This window comes from Telopea speciosissima, chromosome 1 (assembly GCF_018873765.1).
Source record: "Telopea speciosissima isolate NSW1024214 ecotype Mountain lineage chromosome 1, Tspe_v1, whole genome shotgun sequence".
NCBI classification, from domain to species: Eukaryota; Viridiplantae; Streptophyta; class Magnoliopsida; order Proteales; family Proteaceae; genus Telopea; species Telopea speciosissima.
In genome coordinates, this window is record NC_057916.1 from 14,997,148 (window position 1) to 15,014,171 (window position 17,024).

Genomic DNA, 17,024 nt, shown 5'->3' on the forward strand with positions numbered 1-17,024 from the left:
TTTGTTTGCTGTAGGGCTGACTCATCAAATGGGCAAATACTGAACCCGTGAAGGTTTTAAAGTTATGACTGCAGAGATCGCAAAAGGCTAAATTGCGAAGGACTTGCAGTTATGATGACTATGTTTGGGGATCAGAGAAACGAACATATGATGGGTTAGCAATTTTGATGACTATTTGCAGGGATTGAAGGAGCCAAGATTCAGTTACCAGAAGTTTCCATCTATCAACAAAATCACAGCAGAATGGAGAAGCCATTTGATGCTGGCGGTGACGGGATTAATTCGCTTACCCCTCCTGCAATTATTTAATAACCTGGAGGCAATTGGGATGATTCTCAATGCAGCAAATGGATTGTATAAGAAAGATGTTTAAATCCTAAAAATTAAAGCAGCAAATGGAATGTATAAGAAAGATGTTTAAATCCTAAAAGTTAAATTAGTGATAGATAGCAGCTTCATGTGTTATAATTGGTGATATTGTCAGACTTGCTGGACTTGGGATGATAAAAGTCTGGCCCATTACTATTTGTAACGTGTCAAAAACATCAGTAGTGTTGATGACTACATGTGTAGCATTTTGGTCAACTGACCCTTTTTCAGAGTAGTGGAATTTATTCTCCAATTCGTGTGCCAGATTTATAACACACAGCAACTACATTAACTTCAAGTTTGCACCATTAAATAATATATGATGAGACCTGCAGGAAATCTAGATATCCAGTTCAACTAAAACCTGATCACCATAGCCATACACTGCATTTTTAGAGCGGTTAGCAAACTGCAATCCCAGGAAAAACATCCATGTAATAAAAGGTCGATCTGAACATCTAGCTGGACCTCATTTCTGAAACAATATTCAATTACAATGAATGCCTTCGTATGCTGTCAACATATACAACGTACTAAGTACAACTTTCTATCATCCAACACGGAATTACTTAGCCAAATTACATTAGCAGTTGGAGTTTGGAACTATTCTACGTTCAGTTGAGAAATTCAGCCTTTGAAACAAACTCCCTAAATTTGGAATTCTGTCAATCGTGCCTCAACTGTGTTGTGATGCAGCATTGATTGTGAGGACAAAGCCTTCCCAATGTATCATCTGTACCTACAATGTTAAGTCAAACAGGGATTCCATGCTTTCGAAACCATTCAGGCATGTGGAACCTTTCATAGAGTACAGGCCTTACATCCTTCTGCAAAGAGAGGTGCTGAATGAGTGGCAGAAGCACCTCCAAAAGATAATCCCAGAAAAGATGGATCAGAAAAAGGTAGTAAGAAAGCAATCAAACAACCTATATGGAGGGAGTAAGAAAACTTGAATTGAATTCTTTGGTCTAGACCTAGCCTCTGATACCTGTTCATCATAAGGCTGTCCAGCAGAAAATGGGATGCATGGTATTCCATTCAGTGGCTGCAATAAGAAACTGAATGGGTTGTTGTCAACAATAACAGTTCGACAGAGATCCTTTGATAAGCAAGACACATCCTTCACATGTTCCCGGTATTCCCTGATTGGTACAGTGGCAGAAGATTCATCAAACATTGGTAAAGCTATGCCTGGAGCACTTCAAAATTTAAAAGATCCAGTGCTTCATAGTCCTATCGGTCAAAAGGTAAGAGAAGAAACAAATGCATGCATTATTGATGTATTCAACATCATTGCAAAGTCCTAAATTAATCATATAGCTATTTCCTATTTTCCCCTTACCCCTTGTATTTTTTTCTTAATTAATAAATAAGTTCTATAATTTTTTTTTCATAAATAATACAAAATTATAATGGATGAAACAAGAATCATCACTTTCCATATTAACATGCAATAACAATGCTTTCATTAATTTTAAATAATTTTTAAAACAAAACAGCTATTTTTCACTATTTTTGGGATTTTTCTGTAATTTTTAAAATATATTAAATTTCAGAAATTAAAACAATTAATTTTCTAACTGAAAAAAAAAAAAGACACCATGAAGCCATAGATCGGCCAACGGTGTCCAACATATATTTAATTGAGTTCCGAACCATGAGTATAAACCATATTTTTTTCAAAATTTTTTTTGGCAAGAAAATCCATATAATAATGTCATAGTCAACAAACAAGGTTAGATCATGTTTCTATGAAAAAAATTGTTGTTGAGAAGGAATTTCAAGCTAAAAGTGTTCTTGAGATGCAATGCAACTCCCAAGAGAGATGTTGAAGCTTCAATCTTCAGTTGGAGGTGAGATTTGCCCCCAAAACATCCACTTTGTATGAGTTTTCCCTTCACAGCGGACCAACAGAGGCAAGACAGTGAGATTTCGACTTTGGGGTCGAAATCTCGTTGAGAGGAGGGGTTTTATAACACTTAAGTTGATCTGGTTCAACCGAGTTGTTGAGAAGGAATTTCTAGCTAAAAGTGTTGTTGAGGTGTCCAACAATGGAACCACCATCTTTGTATCTCAAGTGTTCTAGCTTTCTAATCAAGAAAGCTTGTTCCCTATAGTTTTTCTCTCATAAAGAGCCTCCAACTTCTTCCAAAGAGAGTGGGCAGATGTTTCATTAGACACATGGTTGAATACACTATCATCTAACCATTTTCTAACATGTCCAATAGCCTTCCTATTTAGATTGTACTAATCTTTGTCAGCCATGTCTTTTGGCTTAGCCTCATCACCTTCAATTGGTTCATACAAATCCTTACAATAAAGGATATCCTCCATTTTGGGTTTCCAGATCATCCAATTTTGTCCATTAAGCTTAATCATAGTATTTGCAGTACTACCCTCCATTTTAATTCACACACAACCACTACCACAACCCAAAGCAACCAAACTCAAATACCACTTTGTTGGGTTAGATCCACTTCTTGACAAGGTTATGTAAGAATCAAATAAACACCCAAGCAACAAGTGAACAAAATATATATGAAACCCAAGTGAGGCAAAATAATAAAACACCACAAGAGAAACACACACACAATAAGAGATTTATGTGGAAAACCCTGCAATGAAGAGGGAAAAACCACAGGGCAAAATCTGCCATATCTCAATTTCGGGGCTGACCGAAACCAGCCTCAAAACTGAGATTTCGAACCTTGTCTGCATCAGAATACGATTCCCCTTATATTGGGTCTGCATAAACCAATGTCTGGTGAAATAATCTATACAATTGCCACAAAAAGTTTCCAAGATGACAGCCAATCAAGCAGCCCTCACAATAATCAGCCCAATCGCTTCTTGAGTGGATCTTGACCATCCTATAAACATCCTATGGTTCCTTTCCTCCCTAATGGTCTAGACACCAAACAAGAAAACAAAGCGCCATTTCAATTTCCTCTCTTACCAAGAGAAACCAACTGCCAAAACATCATAAGGTCATATATCCCTAGGGGATGAATTCAGATCAGACCAAATGAAGCTAAGAAATGGCCTAAACAGCCCCTCATGAACTACAATGGATAAAAAGCACAACCCACCATTCATAGGGCATTTTCCCTTGTAATAAGAGCTTCCAAGGTGACCAAATCTATTTATGAAATTTCCCAGAAAAGAGGGCTTATTTTTCCCTTTGTGATATTTGCACGGATCTTTTTACTTGAATCTATGAATAGAGGATGATAGAAGCAAATTGGAGCTCCTTTGGACTGCCCACTACCAAAAAGATTACAGAACCACCTAGATCTCTTTGCCAAAAAAAATTAAAAATGCCCACAATGCAGATTTCCTTCCAAGGTATGATAAATTTATGCCTTGTGAGAAATAGTATGCAGCACAGTTTGGAAAATTCTGATGCTAGCAGAGCTTGCAACCTAAGAGGAAGATTGCTTGTTTGTAACTTAATTTCTCCAACTAATGCCAACACAATTGTCAGCAGTTCTTGACCTGAGAGGTTGTGGAGAATACCTAGTTAGGCACATATGTCATGTTAGTACTCAAGGAAATGACCCAAAGGTTTTGATCCTAATAATCAGATCAATAAATGATAGGCTGTTACTACTTACTTCATGGTTAGCCAGAAAGAAATTCCATAACACCCAGGGAAACCAGAGGAATCATGGTTTTGCAAAAATATAACAATTTTCTGAAATTCTAGAAGAACTACATAAAACTATGACATTTAGAAAACTTAATGAAGAATTTATGGCAACAAAGCACACAAACCAAAATGAGGGCCTCATGAGAAATCAGTAGAGATAATCATCTTTTGCTCCATTTATTACCCTTTAAGGAAACACCATATCCATTTGCACTTTGCACTAATGATGTTGAATAGAATTAAGAAACATAAGCATGCACTGCTATAGTAGAAACTAGAAACACATACTGTCAGAAGAAGATAAAAAAACATGCAGAAGGAAACTGTATGCAATTGAAGTTTTTCAGGAATTGGTAATTACTATCTGCATTCAGACTATGGAATTCCTCCAACACATACTATAAATAACAGTAACTTCAAAGTCTTGAATCCCACCCTACCCTTGTGAATAACATTGAACTGCAGCAAGACTTACGTGCTAATTGTCGCAGGCCGATAAAGTCGACGGCTAAATCGCTTTTCAACATCTATTTTATCAACAAGAGGTCTAGCATAACCTGTATAGTTCCAGAAGATAACATTAAGAGAATTTAAGGACAATCTATGGTAAGAATATGATGAAGTAATGTGCAAACCTTCAATCCCAGCGGTGAATAGCACAAGGTCTGCAAAATCATTAATCTGCTTCAAAAATTCATGCAGACCAGGACGTTCAAATACAGTGACATGATTGACCTTAGGTTTTCCATCATATTCCTTCAACAAGAGGAATATAGTAAGTTTCTCTCATACATCAAAACAGGAAAGCCAAGGAAATATGCTTAGCAGCTAGTAAAGGCAGACCTTCTCTGATGATATGCATTCCAACTCAAACCACTTCAACCCAGCTTCTGTAGCTTGATTACGAACAATGGCAGGCAAGCTACATGTCTCATATGCACATACTAGTGTCTCATCCAAGTCAAGAACCACCTGCATACCAATATGTCTATCAAAACCTATATGAGAAAAATACATGTTTTGCAGCTTCAGCAAACAAAAACCCATGCAGAAACAGTATTTTATTTGATTTAATAGAGCATTGAACCAATAAACAGCATAGCATAATTTAGTCACCATTAATAAAAGCCAAGGCATAAAACTAATGAGTCATACTATGAAACTTTGGGAGAAGGTTATTGAAGCCCGTTTGAGAAGAGAAACTCGTATCTCAAAGAATCAATTTGGTTCTATGCCAAGTAGCTCGACGACAAAAGCTATCTACCTACTGAGGAGGCTCATGGAAAGATGTAGAGCTAGCAAGAAGGATCACCATATGGCCTTTATTGACCTGGAGAAAGCCTATGACAGAGTCCCTAGAGATTTAATCCGGCATGTTCTTGCGAAGAGAAAGGTGTCGAGTAAATATATAGATGTAATTAAAGATATGTATGAGGGTATGGTGACTAGTGTGAGATCTGTGGGAGGTCAGGGCAAGGAATTCCCAATTACGATTGGGTTACATCAAGGATCAGCCCCAAGACCTTATCTGTTTGCGCTTATCATGGATGAATTAACCAAGAATATCCAAGACTACGTCCCGTGATGTATGCTCTTCGCCGATGATATCGTTTTGGTGAATGAGACAAAAGTAGGGATTAACACAGAGTTAGAGATGTGGAAAAGACCTTGGAAACAAGAGGCTTTAAGATTAGTAGATCAAAGACGGAGTATACACTATGATAGATGATGACATGATGAACATTGAGAGAGAGATACCGCCAAGTGACTATTTCAGATATTTGGGGTCTATCATACACAAAGAAGGTGACATAGATGATGATGTTTCCCAAAGAATTAAAGTGGGATGGATGAAGTGGAGAGGTGTGACCGGAGAACTATGTGACCGACACATCCCTTTAAAGCTTAAAGGTAAGCTTTATAGGACTGTGGTCCGATCTGCTATGATGTATAGGGCAGAATGTTGGGTAGTTAAGAAGTGCCATACAGCGAAGCTATGTGTTGCTGAGATGAAGATGTTAAGATGGATGTGCAGCAAAACTAAGAAGGATAAAGTGAGGAACGAACGTATTAGAGTTGATGTGGCAGTTGCCCCAATCAGCGACAAGCTCCGAGAATGTCGTCTAAGGTGGTTTGGCCATGTGCAACGAGAGCCTGGGGACGCCCCAGTAAAGAGGAGTGATCTGATTCCGATTCTTGTGCCAACTGCCAAGTATGACCTCAGATAGAGCCTATTGGAGGGTAAGGATCCACGTTGTCGACACCATGTAGCTGAGATTTTCCGGATTTCCTAGGCTATCCTTTTTCCTCTTACTTTCAGTTTTCAATTTTCATTTTTCACTTCTCACTTTTCTTATCTCATTTCTTCATTTTTATACTTCATTCCTATTACTTTCCTTTCCCTTTGTGAGGACCTCAATTTTCCCTATTTTGTTTTGAAAGGATCCATGTAGCCGACCCTATTCAGTTGGGCTAAGGCTGTGTTATTGTTGTCGTCGTCGTCGTTGTTGTTATAATCAAAGCCAAGGCATGAGGTAAGGCATTCCTTTCTAAATGAAGCATGCAGCAAGACACCAAAACTTCCTGATGCATGATGTTCTCATTGAATGAATAATAGAAATCAATTAAGAACAGAGACCAGGAACAACATTTAGAGGGGGCAAAAAACATTAATCTATTTTCAACAGCATGTGCATGAAAACAGTCTATTTCCACAAACTGTTCCCACCGTTGAATTTGCCCTCTGATATTGATTTGACAGTTGCAATGCTTCTTCACAACGTTCCATCCTTCTCTCTGCTGTCACTGCGATCAACTCTCCATCTTCATCTTGAGTTGATGGCGATGGCCGATGTGGACAATCTCTCCTTTTTGAGGTTCAGGGGGACAGCAGGATGTGGTTGGAGTCACGATTCGAGCCCCGGGGCATGACATACAAGGGGTTCAAGGAAAATTTCGGAGAATAAAGAACAGACTGTTGCATCAGTGATTGTTGTTGCAACAAGATGGAGTGTTGCATTAGCGGTGTTAATGGCTAGCAGGAAATTTGGGCTAGGCTATACACAAAGCAGATGAAGACAGATACAGACTTGGCGGTTCATTGGTTTCAGGCACCAGATTAATGAAGAACTCCGGCAGGTTTTAAGGTCTCAGGCACCAGAGAGGAAGAAGAGGAAGAAACGTGGAGGGTTAATCCTAACTGACTGATTGTTTTTGGTTGAAGAGAGATGATTGAATCAATCTCATGGCAATAGAATGTGTTCATGCACATGTCATTAAAAATTATCACAACACCTAAAAAAAATAAAATAAAAAAATAAAAAGGAGGTTGAAATGAAAACACACACATATAGGGTTTTAGGAAAACTATATACATTAAGCATTAAGCGTTACTTCAAAACAAGTAAAAAATCTCTTTCCTATGACAAGAACTTTTATTAGGTACATGGAAATATGCATGTTAGAGATGTATCTCAGTTGGAGGTCTATGGACATCCATAGATCTCCATACCGTAGGGTTTAGAAACCCACCTGAGACAAGAAACTACTATTATGGAGAACCAATTTGGTTTTATGCTAGGAAGATCCACAATAGAAACTATTTACTTAGGAGATTCTTGGAAAGATTTAGAGATGGCAAGAAGGATATCCATATGGTCTTTATTGACCTAGAAAAATCTTGAGACAGAGTCCCTAGAGAGTTAATCTAGCAAGAAATAGAGAAGAGAAGCGCTTCAAGTAAATATGTGAACACAATTAAAGATATGTATGATGGTGCGGTGACAAGTGTAAGAACTTTGGGGGGTCAAGGTAGTGAATTCCCAAATCCCAATTACAATTGGGTTACATCAAGGATCAGCTTTAAGCTCTTATTCGTTTGCGCTCATCATGGATGATTTAACTAGCGACATTCAAGATGAGGTACCTTAGTATATGTTTTTTGTTGATGATATTGTTTTGGTGGATAAGACAAAAGCAAGGATTAATGCTAAGTTGGGGTTGTGGAGATCAACCTTGGAATCAAAAGGTTTTAAGATAAGTAGAACAAAGACGAAGTATATGGTATGTAACCTTGGTTACACTGGGACAGATAATGAGGTGGTGAAAATTGATGAGAGGGAGATTCTACAAAGTGATTAACTAGGTATCTGGCTCAATCATAAATAAAGTGATATAGAGGATGATGTTTCATAGAGAATTAAAATAGGATGGATGAAGTGGAGAGGTGCATCTGGAGTGTTGTGTGATCGGCGTATTCCTTTAAAACTTAAAGGAAAATTTTTAAGGACAGTCATATGACCGGCTATGACGTATGAACAGTTAAGAAGCATCATTAGAGAAACTCAGTGTAGCGGAGATGAGGATGTTGAGATGGATGAGTGGCAAAACTAAGAAGGATAAAGTAAAAAATGATCATATTAGAGCTGATTTGAGAGTAGCTCCGATACATGATAAGCTACAAGAAAATTGTTTGAGGTGGTATGGTCATGTTCAACGGAGGCCTTTGGATGCCTCAGTATGGAGGAGTGATTTGATTCAAATTGAAGGAACTTAAAAAGCTAGGGGCAGACCTAAACTGACCTTAGGAAAAGCGATGGGGAAAGACATGCACAGCTTAGGCCTTGTATTAAGTACGATCTCAGATAGAGCTGATTGGAGGGCAAGGATCCATGTAGCCGATCCCATTTAGTTGGGATAAGGCTGAGTTGTTGTTGTTGTATAGTTGTCGACATTCTTCTAGTTTCTTCTAGTTTCCTTCTTTGATTGTAAGAGGATATTAGTCTCAAGTTTCCCTGTTTAGTCTATGTTGGGGGTTTTCCTATTTTAACTCTAACTCAGTTATATATAAATATACAAGGGCTGGTCAATGGTACTTACTTTTCCATCACCCAGTTTTCTCTCTCCCTCTCAGTTGTCATCATTCTTCTCTTCTCTCCATCACTTTCTCTCTATTTTTCTGGTTTTCCAAGGTGCTCATATTGTTTCATGGTATCAGAGCCATAGTTGTCAAGGCACCTAGGAGAACCAAGGCGAGTGAGGGGGCCAGAAACCAAGTGGACACCAACAAGGCAACAAGGCGTCGCCTAGGCGACCAAGGCGACACCAGAATTTAAAGCGTGACAAAGGCGCCTGGACTATTTGATTGGGTTTTAGGACTCATTTTCATTATATCTTCTAAGAAAAAAGAGAAAAGGGTTTAGAGAAGAAGAGGGAAGAAAGGAGAGGAAGTTCCTATGAGGTTGAACCTAAGAATCCCCAAATCCTTTGTGCTTCATTGTTGAATCCAAATATTCAACTAATTCAAGTGAAGGTTTTGTGGTGTGCTCTCAAGAAGACATTTGTGGGTCAATGAGGAAGGCTCAATGAAGGTTTGGCTTGCTCAAGAACATGTTTCAAAGCTCTCCACATGTTGAGATGAAGCCCATGAATTGAAGAGGGTTGTGTTGTGAAGATAAGAGAAGGAGAAGAAGAAGAAGAGAACCTAGGGTTTGGTTCATATGAGAAGCTAAAAGGAACCCAAGGGACGACTTGGTTGAAGCTTCGGCAGCAACAAGGCATCGGTGTATGTGAGCTGCTCAAGGAGATATCAACATCAATTGAAGGCATTCAATCTACGGTATCTCTGGTGGTCACCCATCGGCATAGGTAAACCCTCTTGCCAAATCCCATTGTATGTACTTCACCAGAGGCTAGATGTTTGATTAAATGCCTAGGTGAATACTTTTAGTTCATTGGGAGGGATATGCACATTGAAATGAGCTTGTAATTGGGGCAACATATATAAACCCACTTGTTATTGTACTGGGGTGTTCAGTGAGCGTTGAACATGGGGATTGTAGCTCCTTGTAGTTATAGTTGCTAAAGAGTGTTAAGCATACGCTGAGCTCAGTTGGGCATTGCTCCATGGATGTAGGCATATTGTCGAACCACATATATTCTTGTCTCATGGTGTGTGCCTTGTGGTTTGCATTTGCCTGTAGATATTTGTGGATGTGGATGCTTTGTAGGATGGTTTGTGTGTTTTGGGAATGGGATATGTGTTGAGAGGTTGGTGATAGCCTTGGCGGGTGATAGCCATATGTTTGTTGCAGGTTGTATGTGATCGGGTGTGATTGGTAAAAGGTTAGTACCAACCAATCAGTGTGTGACAGATGTGGGTGTATGTGCCAAGTGCTTGAGAGCCAGAGACATCAACGAGTGAGTTGAGAAACGAACGAGTTGGGTCAAGTTTTTTAGGGTCACTGATTCAACCCCCACCCCTCTCACTGACAGCCATTGTTCAACAGGGAACACTTTCACTGCAACACGTGATTGTGCAAAGTAAGACCAAATCCTATCAAACCACACGAAGAACCTTTAATACTGAGGATATTACTGCACTAAAAACAACTTTTATGTATAATACTATGACTTTGGACAGGAAGGTAAGATCGTCTACCAGCCAACTTCCAGGCCAGAGTGGTTTGATGTCTGGTCTTGTTTAAAAGCATCCAGATAGCATTGGATGGATCAGCAGAAAATGATTATTTGACTTGAAATGGAAGGTACTAAGCCTATATTTCTAATACAAAAGTATTTGAGGCAGAGCAATCGAGTTGTCAGAAAAATATATTTCTGCTTCTGGCAATATTTTGGAAAAATCTTTCCACCTCACAAATCCAGAATTTTAACTAGGGCCACTCATCAAAGGTAAATTCAGGTACTTCATCAGCCACCTCTCGCAACTGACACCCCAAAATATCAGCAAAACCAGTAATGACTGCACCACAATGTTTTTTTGGGGGTGAATGAAAATTTCATTGCCAAAGAGAGAGAAAAAAAAATACAAGATCGCTTAGGGGACCAATAAATGTTAATTCCTTCCAAGTATACCGGCTGTTTTATGTGGCCCATATTTCCCTTCCGTTTCTCTGAGATTCTCTAAATAGCCGTCCATGTCCTTGGCCACTGGATACGATCCACTGCTTTTCGTCCTTGGCCACTGGATACAATCCACTGCTTTTTGTCCTTGGTATAGGGTGGCTAAAATATTTTCAATAATTCACAATGCCACCAATAGTCAAATGAGTATATTTATTAGATGGAAGAGGGCAAACAGAGATCCAAGTTTCTAGCTTTAAATCCATTATCAGAAATAGGTCCTGCCAAACCAATAGGTCAAACTCCCTCTGACATTTTCGTGTTCCCCTATGAGCCATTCCAAGTATGAATAACATCCTCCCTAAGACCCCAAAGGATAAGAGGGAAGAAAAGAAGATTGAAGGGAGCACTGCTCTGAGACCTGCCTATACTGGATGAAAGGATCCAGCCTAACACATCAAAATATCAACTTAACGATAATTGAGTTAGACTCAGGTTGCTCCTTTTGGGACGATCAAGTTTTCATTCTCCAGCAGTCCTAGGTTTGATGTTTTGTTCTTATTGTTTTTCTCTTTGTTTGTCCGAACCCTCTTGGTGGTATCTTTGCCTTGTAAAATTTTTTTTCCCCCTCCTTTGGGGTTTAATATATTTATTTATTCACCCAAAAAAAAAAAAAAACAGTTACATTCAGGAAATGAAAGGACATTCTTATTCTTATCGAACAATTGTGGAGTTGTATCTAGGAACAATTTGATCCTTGCAGGAGTACTGGACGATCAATCATTTCTATGAGATTATCAGACAGAAACCACCAGATGCTGCAAGCATCTAATCCAGGCCTCAGAAGCCAAATCAGACTATAAATATGCCAATCTTTTTTTCTTTTAAATTGGAAAACAAACACAGAAGCAGAAAGAACAAAACTTGGAGAGTAAAAACTAGAAATGGAAAAGCGGGGAAACAGAATCAATACCCATGGATAAGCTCAGATCGAAGCAAAAGAAACCAGTCCAAAAATTCAATATTGCGAGAAACGATCGTACCGTAAGCTTCTCGATCGGGTCCTCAACAACGAGATCGTCGTTGCAGCAAACCTGGGAAGCCGTGGGAGGTGAATCTTGCAGGGGGAGTTCGACGACCGGTAAGGGCTTGAAGGAGGGAGATGAAGACGAGGAAGCGAGCAGAGAGTGTCGAAGGCCGACACAAGAAAGAAGTTGAGCCAAGGAAGGTGTTCCTCTGAGTATCCGAACGAAAATTTGGAAGAAAAACGCCAGCCAGTTCAACACTGTCTTCCATAGTTGCAGAGGCTTCGGCGACGGCTCGTACATTTCAGCCTCCGCCAGCTCGGCCATGGCCACTCAGACACACAAAACCACAGAGAAAGAGAAATGGATAAGAAATAATACTAAAGATATACAAACAAGGAAAAGTTTCCAGTTTTTATAGTATATTCGATGGTTTTTTTTTTATTTTTTTCTGGTGTGGAGGAGGAAACAGGAAAGAAACGAAAGCCAAATCATCAATAAATGAAGCTCTCCCTCTCTGTGTGCTGCTATTGGCTACTGGTTATTGACTCGCTTTTCTACCAATGTGTTTCTTCGTTTGCCAGTGCCAAGCTACTGCTCCGGGTGGCGGCAAATGCTGGAGCCCACTGAGTCTGAGCTGACTTTTTGTTTGTTTTTTTTTTTTGGTTGCCCCTCAGAGATTAACTTATTATTGATGGAAGGTACCAATGAATGGTGTTTAATCAATGAGGCAAAGATAATAGATAAAGTTCTCATTAAAAAAAAAAAATAATAATAATAATAGATAAAGTTTTCCTGTAGGAAAAAGACATTCATCAAGGGTCATAGATAGTTAATGCCCGGATTTTTGTCCCCTCCAGTGCGTTGTTCGATTTAGTTCCCTCAATGAGTGCCTGTATTAAGGGGGGCAATAATCACCCTATCCCTGCCTAAACACTCTGTTGGGATGGGATCTACTCCCCCTTATTACAGGCACTGGGGAAACTGGGTTGGATAGAGAACTAGAGGAGATAATTTTCCTCACCCCCCTATATTGTTCTCTAGTACCTTTTACACATTATCCAAATGCCTGGTTCAAAGTAGACTGGTTGATGAAAAACCATCCCAAAAATAATTTTATCAAGAATGATTAATTTAACATAGAGAATTTTTTTTTTTTTTGGTAAAATTTAAGTTAGATAATGAGATGGGTTTTTTTTTTATATATATAAAATGATGATGAGATGCTCATAAAACAATGAGACAGGTTCTATCAAAAGAAAACAATGAGACAAGTTTACTTAATTTTGCTATGTAGACTTTTTGTTTTTTGTTTTATATAATTTGGTCATTTTAGCATGAAAGATTATTATGCATTTATTGACTTGGTAGGACCATTTTATTAGTACAAGGCAAGTATTATTATGAGTCCATTGAATGGACGCCAATGAATTTTCTGTTATTCTGTAGCTTTAGAATTAGTTACTAGTAATAATTATGAAAGGGTAAGAAGGGGACATCACTCCATAACCCAACTAAAATTGGATTTAGACCAAGTGCATGGCCCATGAGGGGTAGAACCCCACAACCTATTCTGATACAGTTAGAATGAGAACTGCTTCTCCTCTCCCCCCCCCCCCCCCTCTTCTCTTGCATTATGCAACACTCGTTCACCTTTAGATTTTTTTTTTAATCATGTCAATTATCAAGGGAACAATGGATACCAAGCATCCGATGGGGAGGAGAGTCAAACAAGCGACTTCTCCCTTGAACTTAAGCCAATGCTCTACTATAACCGACAACCACCACCACACTAAGAGACGCTTCCCCATTCATCTTTTTTTGTTGTGGATAAAGAAAAATATTATCAACAAAAAGAAGAAAGAACATTCTCTACAAGATCCTTAATGTGATAATTTCTGGGACTTCATTGCTAATTGATGAGCTACTTAAACTATTCCCCAACTCTGATTGAAACAAATTGTTTGCAAACTTCACTAATATCTAACCAAAAAGGAGAATATTTCCCACAATCATTGGTCTTTTTATTGTTGTAGAAGATGCACCAGTTCTTCACAATTAGTCCAGACAGTGACGATGGTAAGCTCTAACTACTTGGCTTTTTGCAGCCCTTCGAGCATTCCTCTTGCTTTTGACTCCTGTGTGCTTCCTGTAATACTAGCATTTAAAAATGCACAAACACATTTTTTTTATCCATAAACTGCTGCCCAACCATTTTCTCCCGAATTTGAGGAATAACTCCCATCACAAAAAATAATACATGCATTGGGTAAAAGCCCTTGGTATTTAGCCTAAGATATCACGGGGTTGTTATGTAACTGGCAACCAGATTGAGGGTTCAAACAAAGCAGATTAAAATACCTTTATCCAATTGCTTAACAGTAGCTAAGATGTGACGAGGTTCTGGGGTTTCTTGGACATAACACATTGATTTTGAACAGTCCAGACAAAATAACATGAAATAGCAAAGAGAGATAGTAATAAAGAGAAATCAGAAATATTGGGCTAAGTCGAGATATTCAACACAACATCCATGATATTAGTTTCACAAAGGTGTTCATTCCTTAATCCTAATAATCCAGCTGCCCAGATTCTTTTAACCATAGAACAAGAAAGAAAGAAATGTCAATCTCTCCCTCTCTCTCTCCCACAAAGAGGACAAGTAACATCAAGAGAGAAAAACTTACACAAATTACCTTAGTACTTAAACCATTTTTAAGCAGTTTCTATAAGAAATACTTAAATTATGGACGAATATTAGGATTCCTAGCAGCTTGAGAAGACGAGGGATGCCGAGAAGAGATAAAATTAGCTGCAATTTTAGTTGTGAGAGAGCCCTTTTTGAAAGGGCAGCATAAGAAGTCTTCATGAGAGGTACAGGCAAGAGGAATAGACGGAAAGGGCCGACGAAGGGGGGAAAACGAAAGGCGTTTTCTGGTTCTCCCCCCCCCCCCCCCCGCTTCGCAGAGGGATGCTTGTGGGGGGTGGGGGTGTACCACGACGAAACAAGGGAATGAAAGGAATTTTTATCCTCTCAATTACACTGCCCGTACTTGACGTCAAGTGCATCTAATAGGGGGAGGTGGACCCCACGTGGATCCCACCTAGGGCAGTGTGTTCAGGCAGGGGGTAGGATAGTCATTTCTGCCTCCTCTGTTAGATGTACTTGACGTCAAGTACGGGCAGTGTAATTGAGAGGATAAAGGAAAGGCTACTTTGCGTTGAAGCTTGCACAATGACACTCCTTGGGAGGCAACCTATTTGACGTCAGAACTGATCTCACAACTTGATGAGCAATCCATGCTTGGAAGCAAAGTGGCTATAGTTTCTTGTACTTCGCACACAAGAAGGGCGATCGAAAAACTGGAGGGCCATTGAGCCCATTGCAATTCTAATGGAAACCGAAGAACCAACTTTTAGTCAATAAGAGCCCTACTTCCTTCCTTCGCAAATCAATTTTTTAGTCACAAGGCGGAGCGCATCTTTTGTACTTCAGAAGGAGACAATCAGCTTGTGGCGCAAACAACGTTTTGGTCATCCTTATGCTCTTCGTCTGTCTAAGTACAATGTATGAGTCAGAGATGGCTCGAAGAATGATTTTTTGAGTTCAAGTTCATAGATAAAGGAAGAAAAGACAAACTCTTCCTCTTCATGATGCTTTACTCATCCGACAAGCTGAGGAGCATACTGCATATATTTAATAATATTATAATATAAGACACTAATTTCAATCACATGGGATATGCAATTTACCATCATTTTTTTCTTAAAATCACGAAACTAGTCCATAGTATCTCTTGTTTCATAGTCAATTAATAAGAACACTACCACCCTCATAAATTCGATTACTTTGAGGCAAGTTCTTAAGTTAGAATTCTCAAATGGACCTTTCAATTAACAGTTGAGTCTTTGGCAAAATAGAATATGAGATAAAAGGTACCCATCAAAATTGAAAATCTAAAAAAATAAAGGACTTGACCTTAGCTCTTATGACCTTAAGTTTTAAAAAATTATATAATATATAAGGTTAGGATGTATATTTGTTCGGTTCCAATGCTTCATTATGGATTGCACTCCATCTAAACCCTAACCCACTGCAAGCCTTTGGTTTACACATCATCGTAGGATATCAAGGATAACTTTCTATGATCCTTATTCCTTATTGTCCCCCCTCTAAAACTAAAAATACTACACTACTTAGCACAAAGATTTTTGAGAACAAAAACCATGACATTAGATGTGTAGGGATAGAGCTAAGAAAAGACAACCAAAATGGATTCCAAGATGCTAACTTACTTTGGGCTTATCAAGAACCCTGGATAAACTCCTATTCTTAGACCTATAACCTATTAAAGAAGCTCACATGTGAAAAGATTATAGAGGCCTCTCCTTCATTTTCAAGTATGAAGTATGAACAAATCTATTATCCAATATATAATTATAAATTTCGAAAATTCATTATGAAATGAACACATGGTCATAAAGTTCTGTTTTTACGTCCTCACTCCAATAAAATTAAACTTTGGAAACTCCTTTTGGATTATCTCGTAACTATATAGAGTCCATGTAGGAATGCTTGATGATGATGGAAAAGCATACCACGGAAAAGAAAGTACAATATGAGTTAAGTTATGGGAAACTTGATAATTGCCTTTGATTTTTACAATTTAAAGAAGTTTATTTAATTTGAGAGAAATTAGAGCTTTATAAATATATCTACCACATGCCAAATTGGAAATAACAAGTAGATCATTAGGTTTCCATCATATTTCAAATTTTAGCCAAAATAGAGTTTTGCCTAACCAACCCCACTCCCAACAAAAAATCTAATCTGGATTTCTATAGATGAGACATCGTACAAATCTTTTCGACATTTCTATACTAATAACTAATAGAACCTACTCTAGTTAAGAGTTAAAGTTAAGTTATTTTATTATTATTTTTTTTTATCTATTATTTATAATTCAATTTGAATTCAACTATCTAATTCTAATACTAATAGAATAGAAAACTATTGATGCATGCATTATATGGCATTTACAATCCGACAATAGTGACATAACCATACCACTCCAATTTGGATTGAAAAGAGGCCAAATGAAATTAACGATTTATAATAG

The 17,024-nt window shown here is 38.4% G+C and overlaps 2 protein-coding genes across 5 annotated transcripts in view; one reads left to right on the forward strand and one right to left on the reverse strand.

Moving 5' to 3' along the window:
* Positions 1-382, forward strand: part of LOC122645934 (symplekin) — a 60,802-nt gene extending 60,420 nt beyond the window's left edge. For both annotated transcript variants that reach the window (XM_043839354.1, XM_043839362.1), the window contains exon 28: positions 15-382. The gene's annotated coding sequence lies outside the window, so the exon portion shown is untranslated. The remainder of the gene's footprint in view (positions 1-14) is intronic.
* Positions 383-1,053: 671 nt separating this feature from the next.
* On the reverse strand, positions 1,054-12,273 carry LOC122645988 (CTD nuclear envelope phosphatase 1 homolog). 3 transcript variants are annotated; one of them, XM_043839444.1, is made up of 6 exons: positions 11,923-12,273; positions 4,868-4,990; positions 4,654-4,777; positions 4,494-4,575; positions 1,358-1,511; positions 1,054-1,241 (listed from the first exon to the last, which is right to left on the reverse strand). In XM_043839444.1, the coding sequence occupies exons 1-6, from the start codon at positions 12,229-12,231 to the stop codon at positions 1,122-1,124; spliced, it is 912 nt and encodes a 303-aa protein (XP_043695379.1). In that variant the 5' UTR covers positions 12,232-12,273; the 3' UTR covers positions 1,054-1,121. The 3 variants fall into 3 exon arrangements, with proteins under 3 accessions (XP_043695379.1, XP_043695387.1, XP_043695371.1); XM_043839452.1 differs by having other exon boundaries at positions 4,654-4,753; positions 4,862-4,990; XM_043839436.1 differs by having other exon boundaries at positions 4,654-4,774; positions 4,862-4,990.
* Between the last annotated feature and the right edge of the window lie 4,751 nt (positions 12,274-17,024).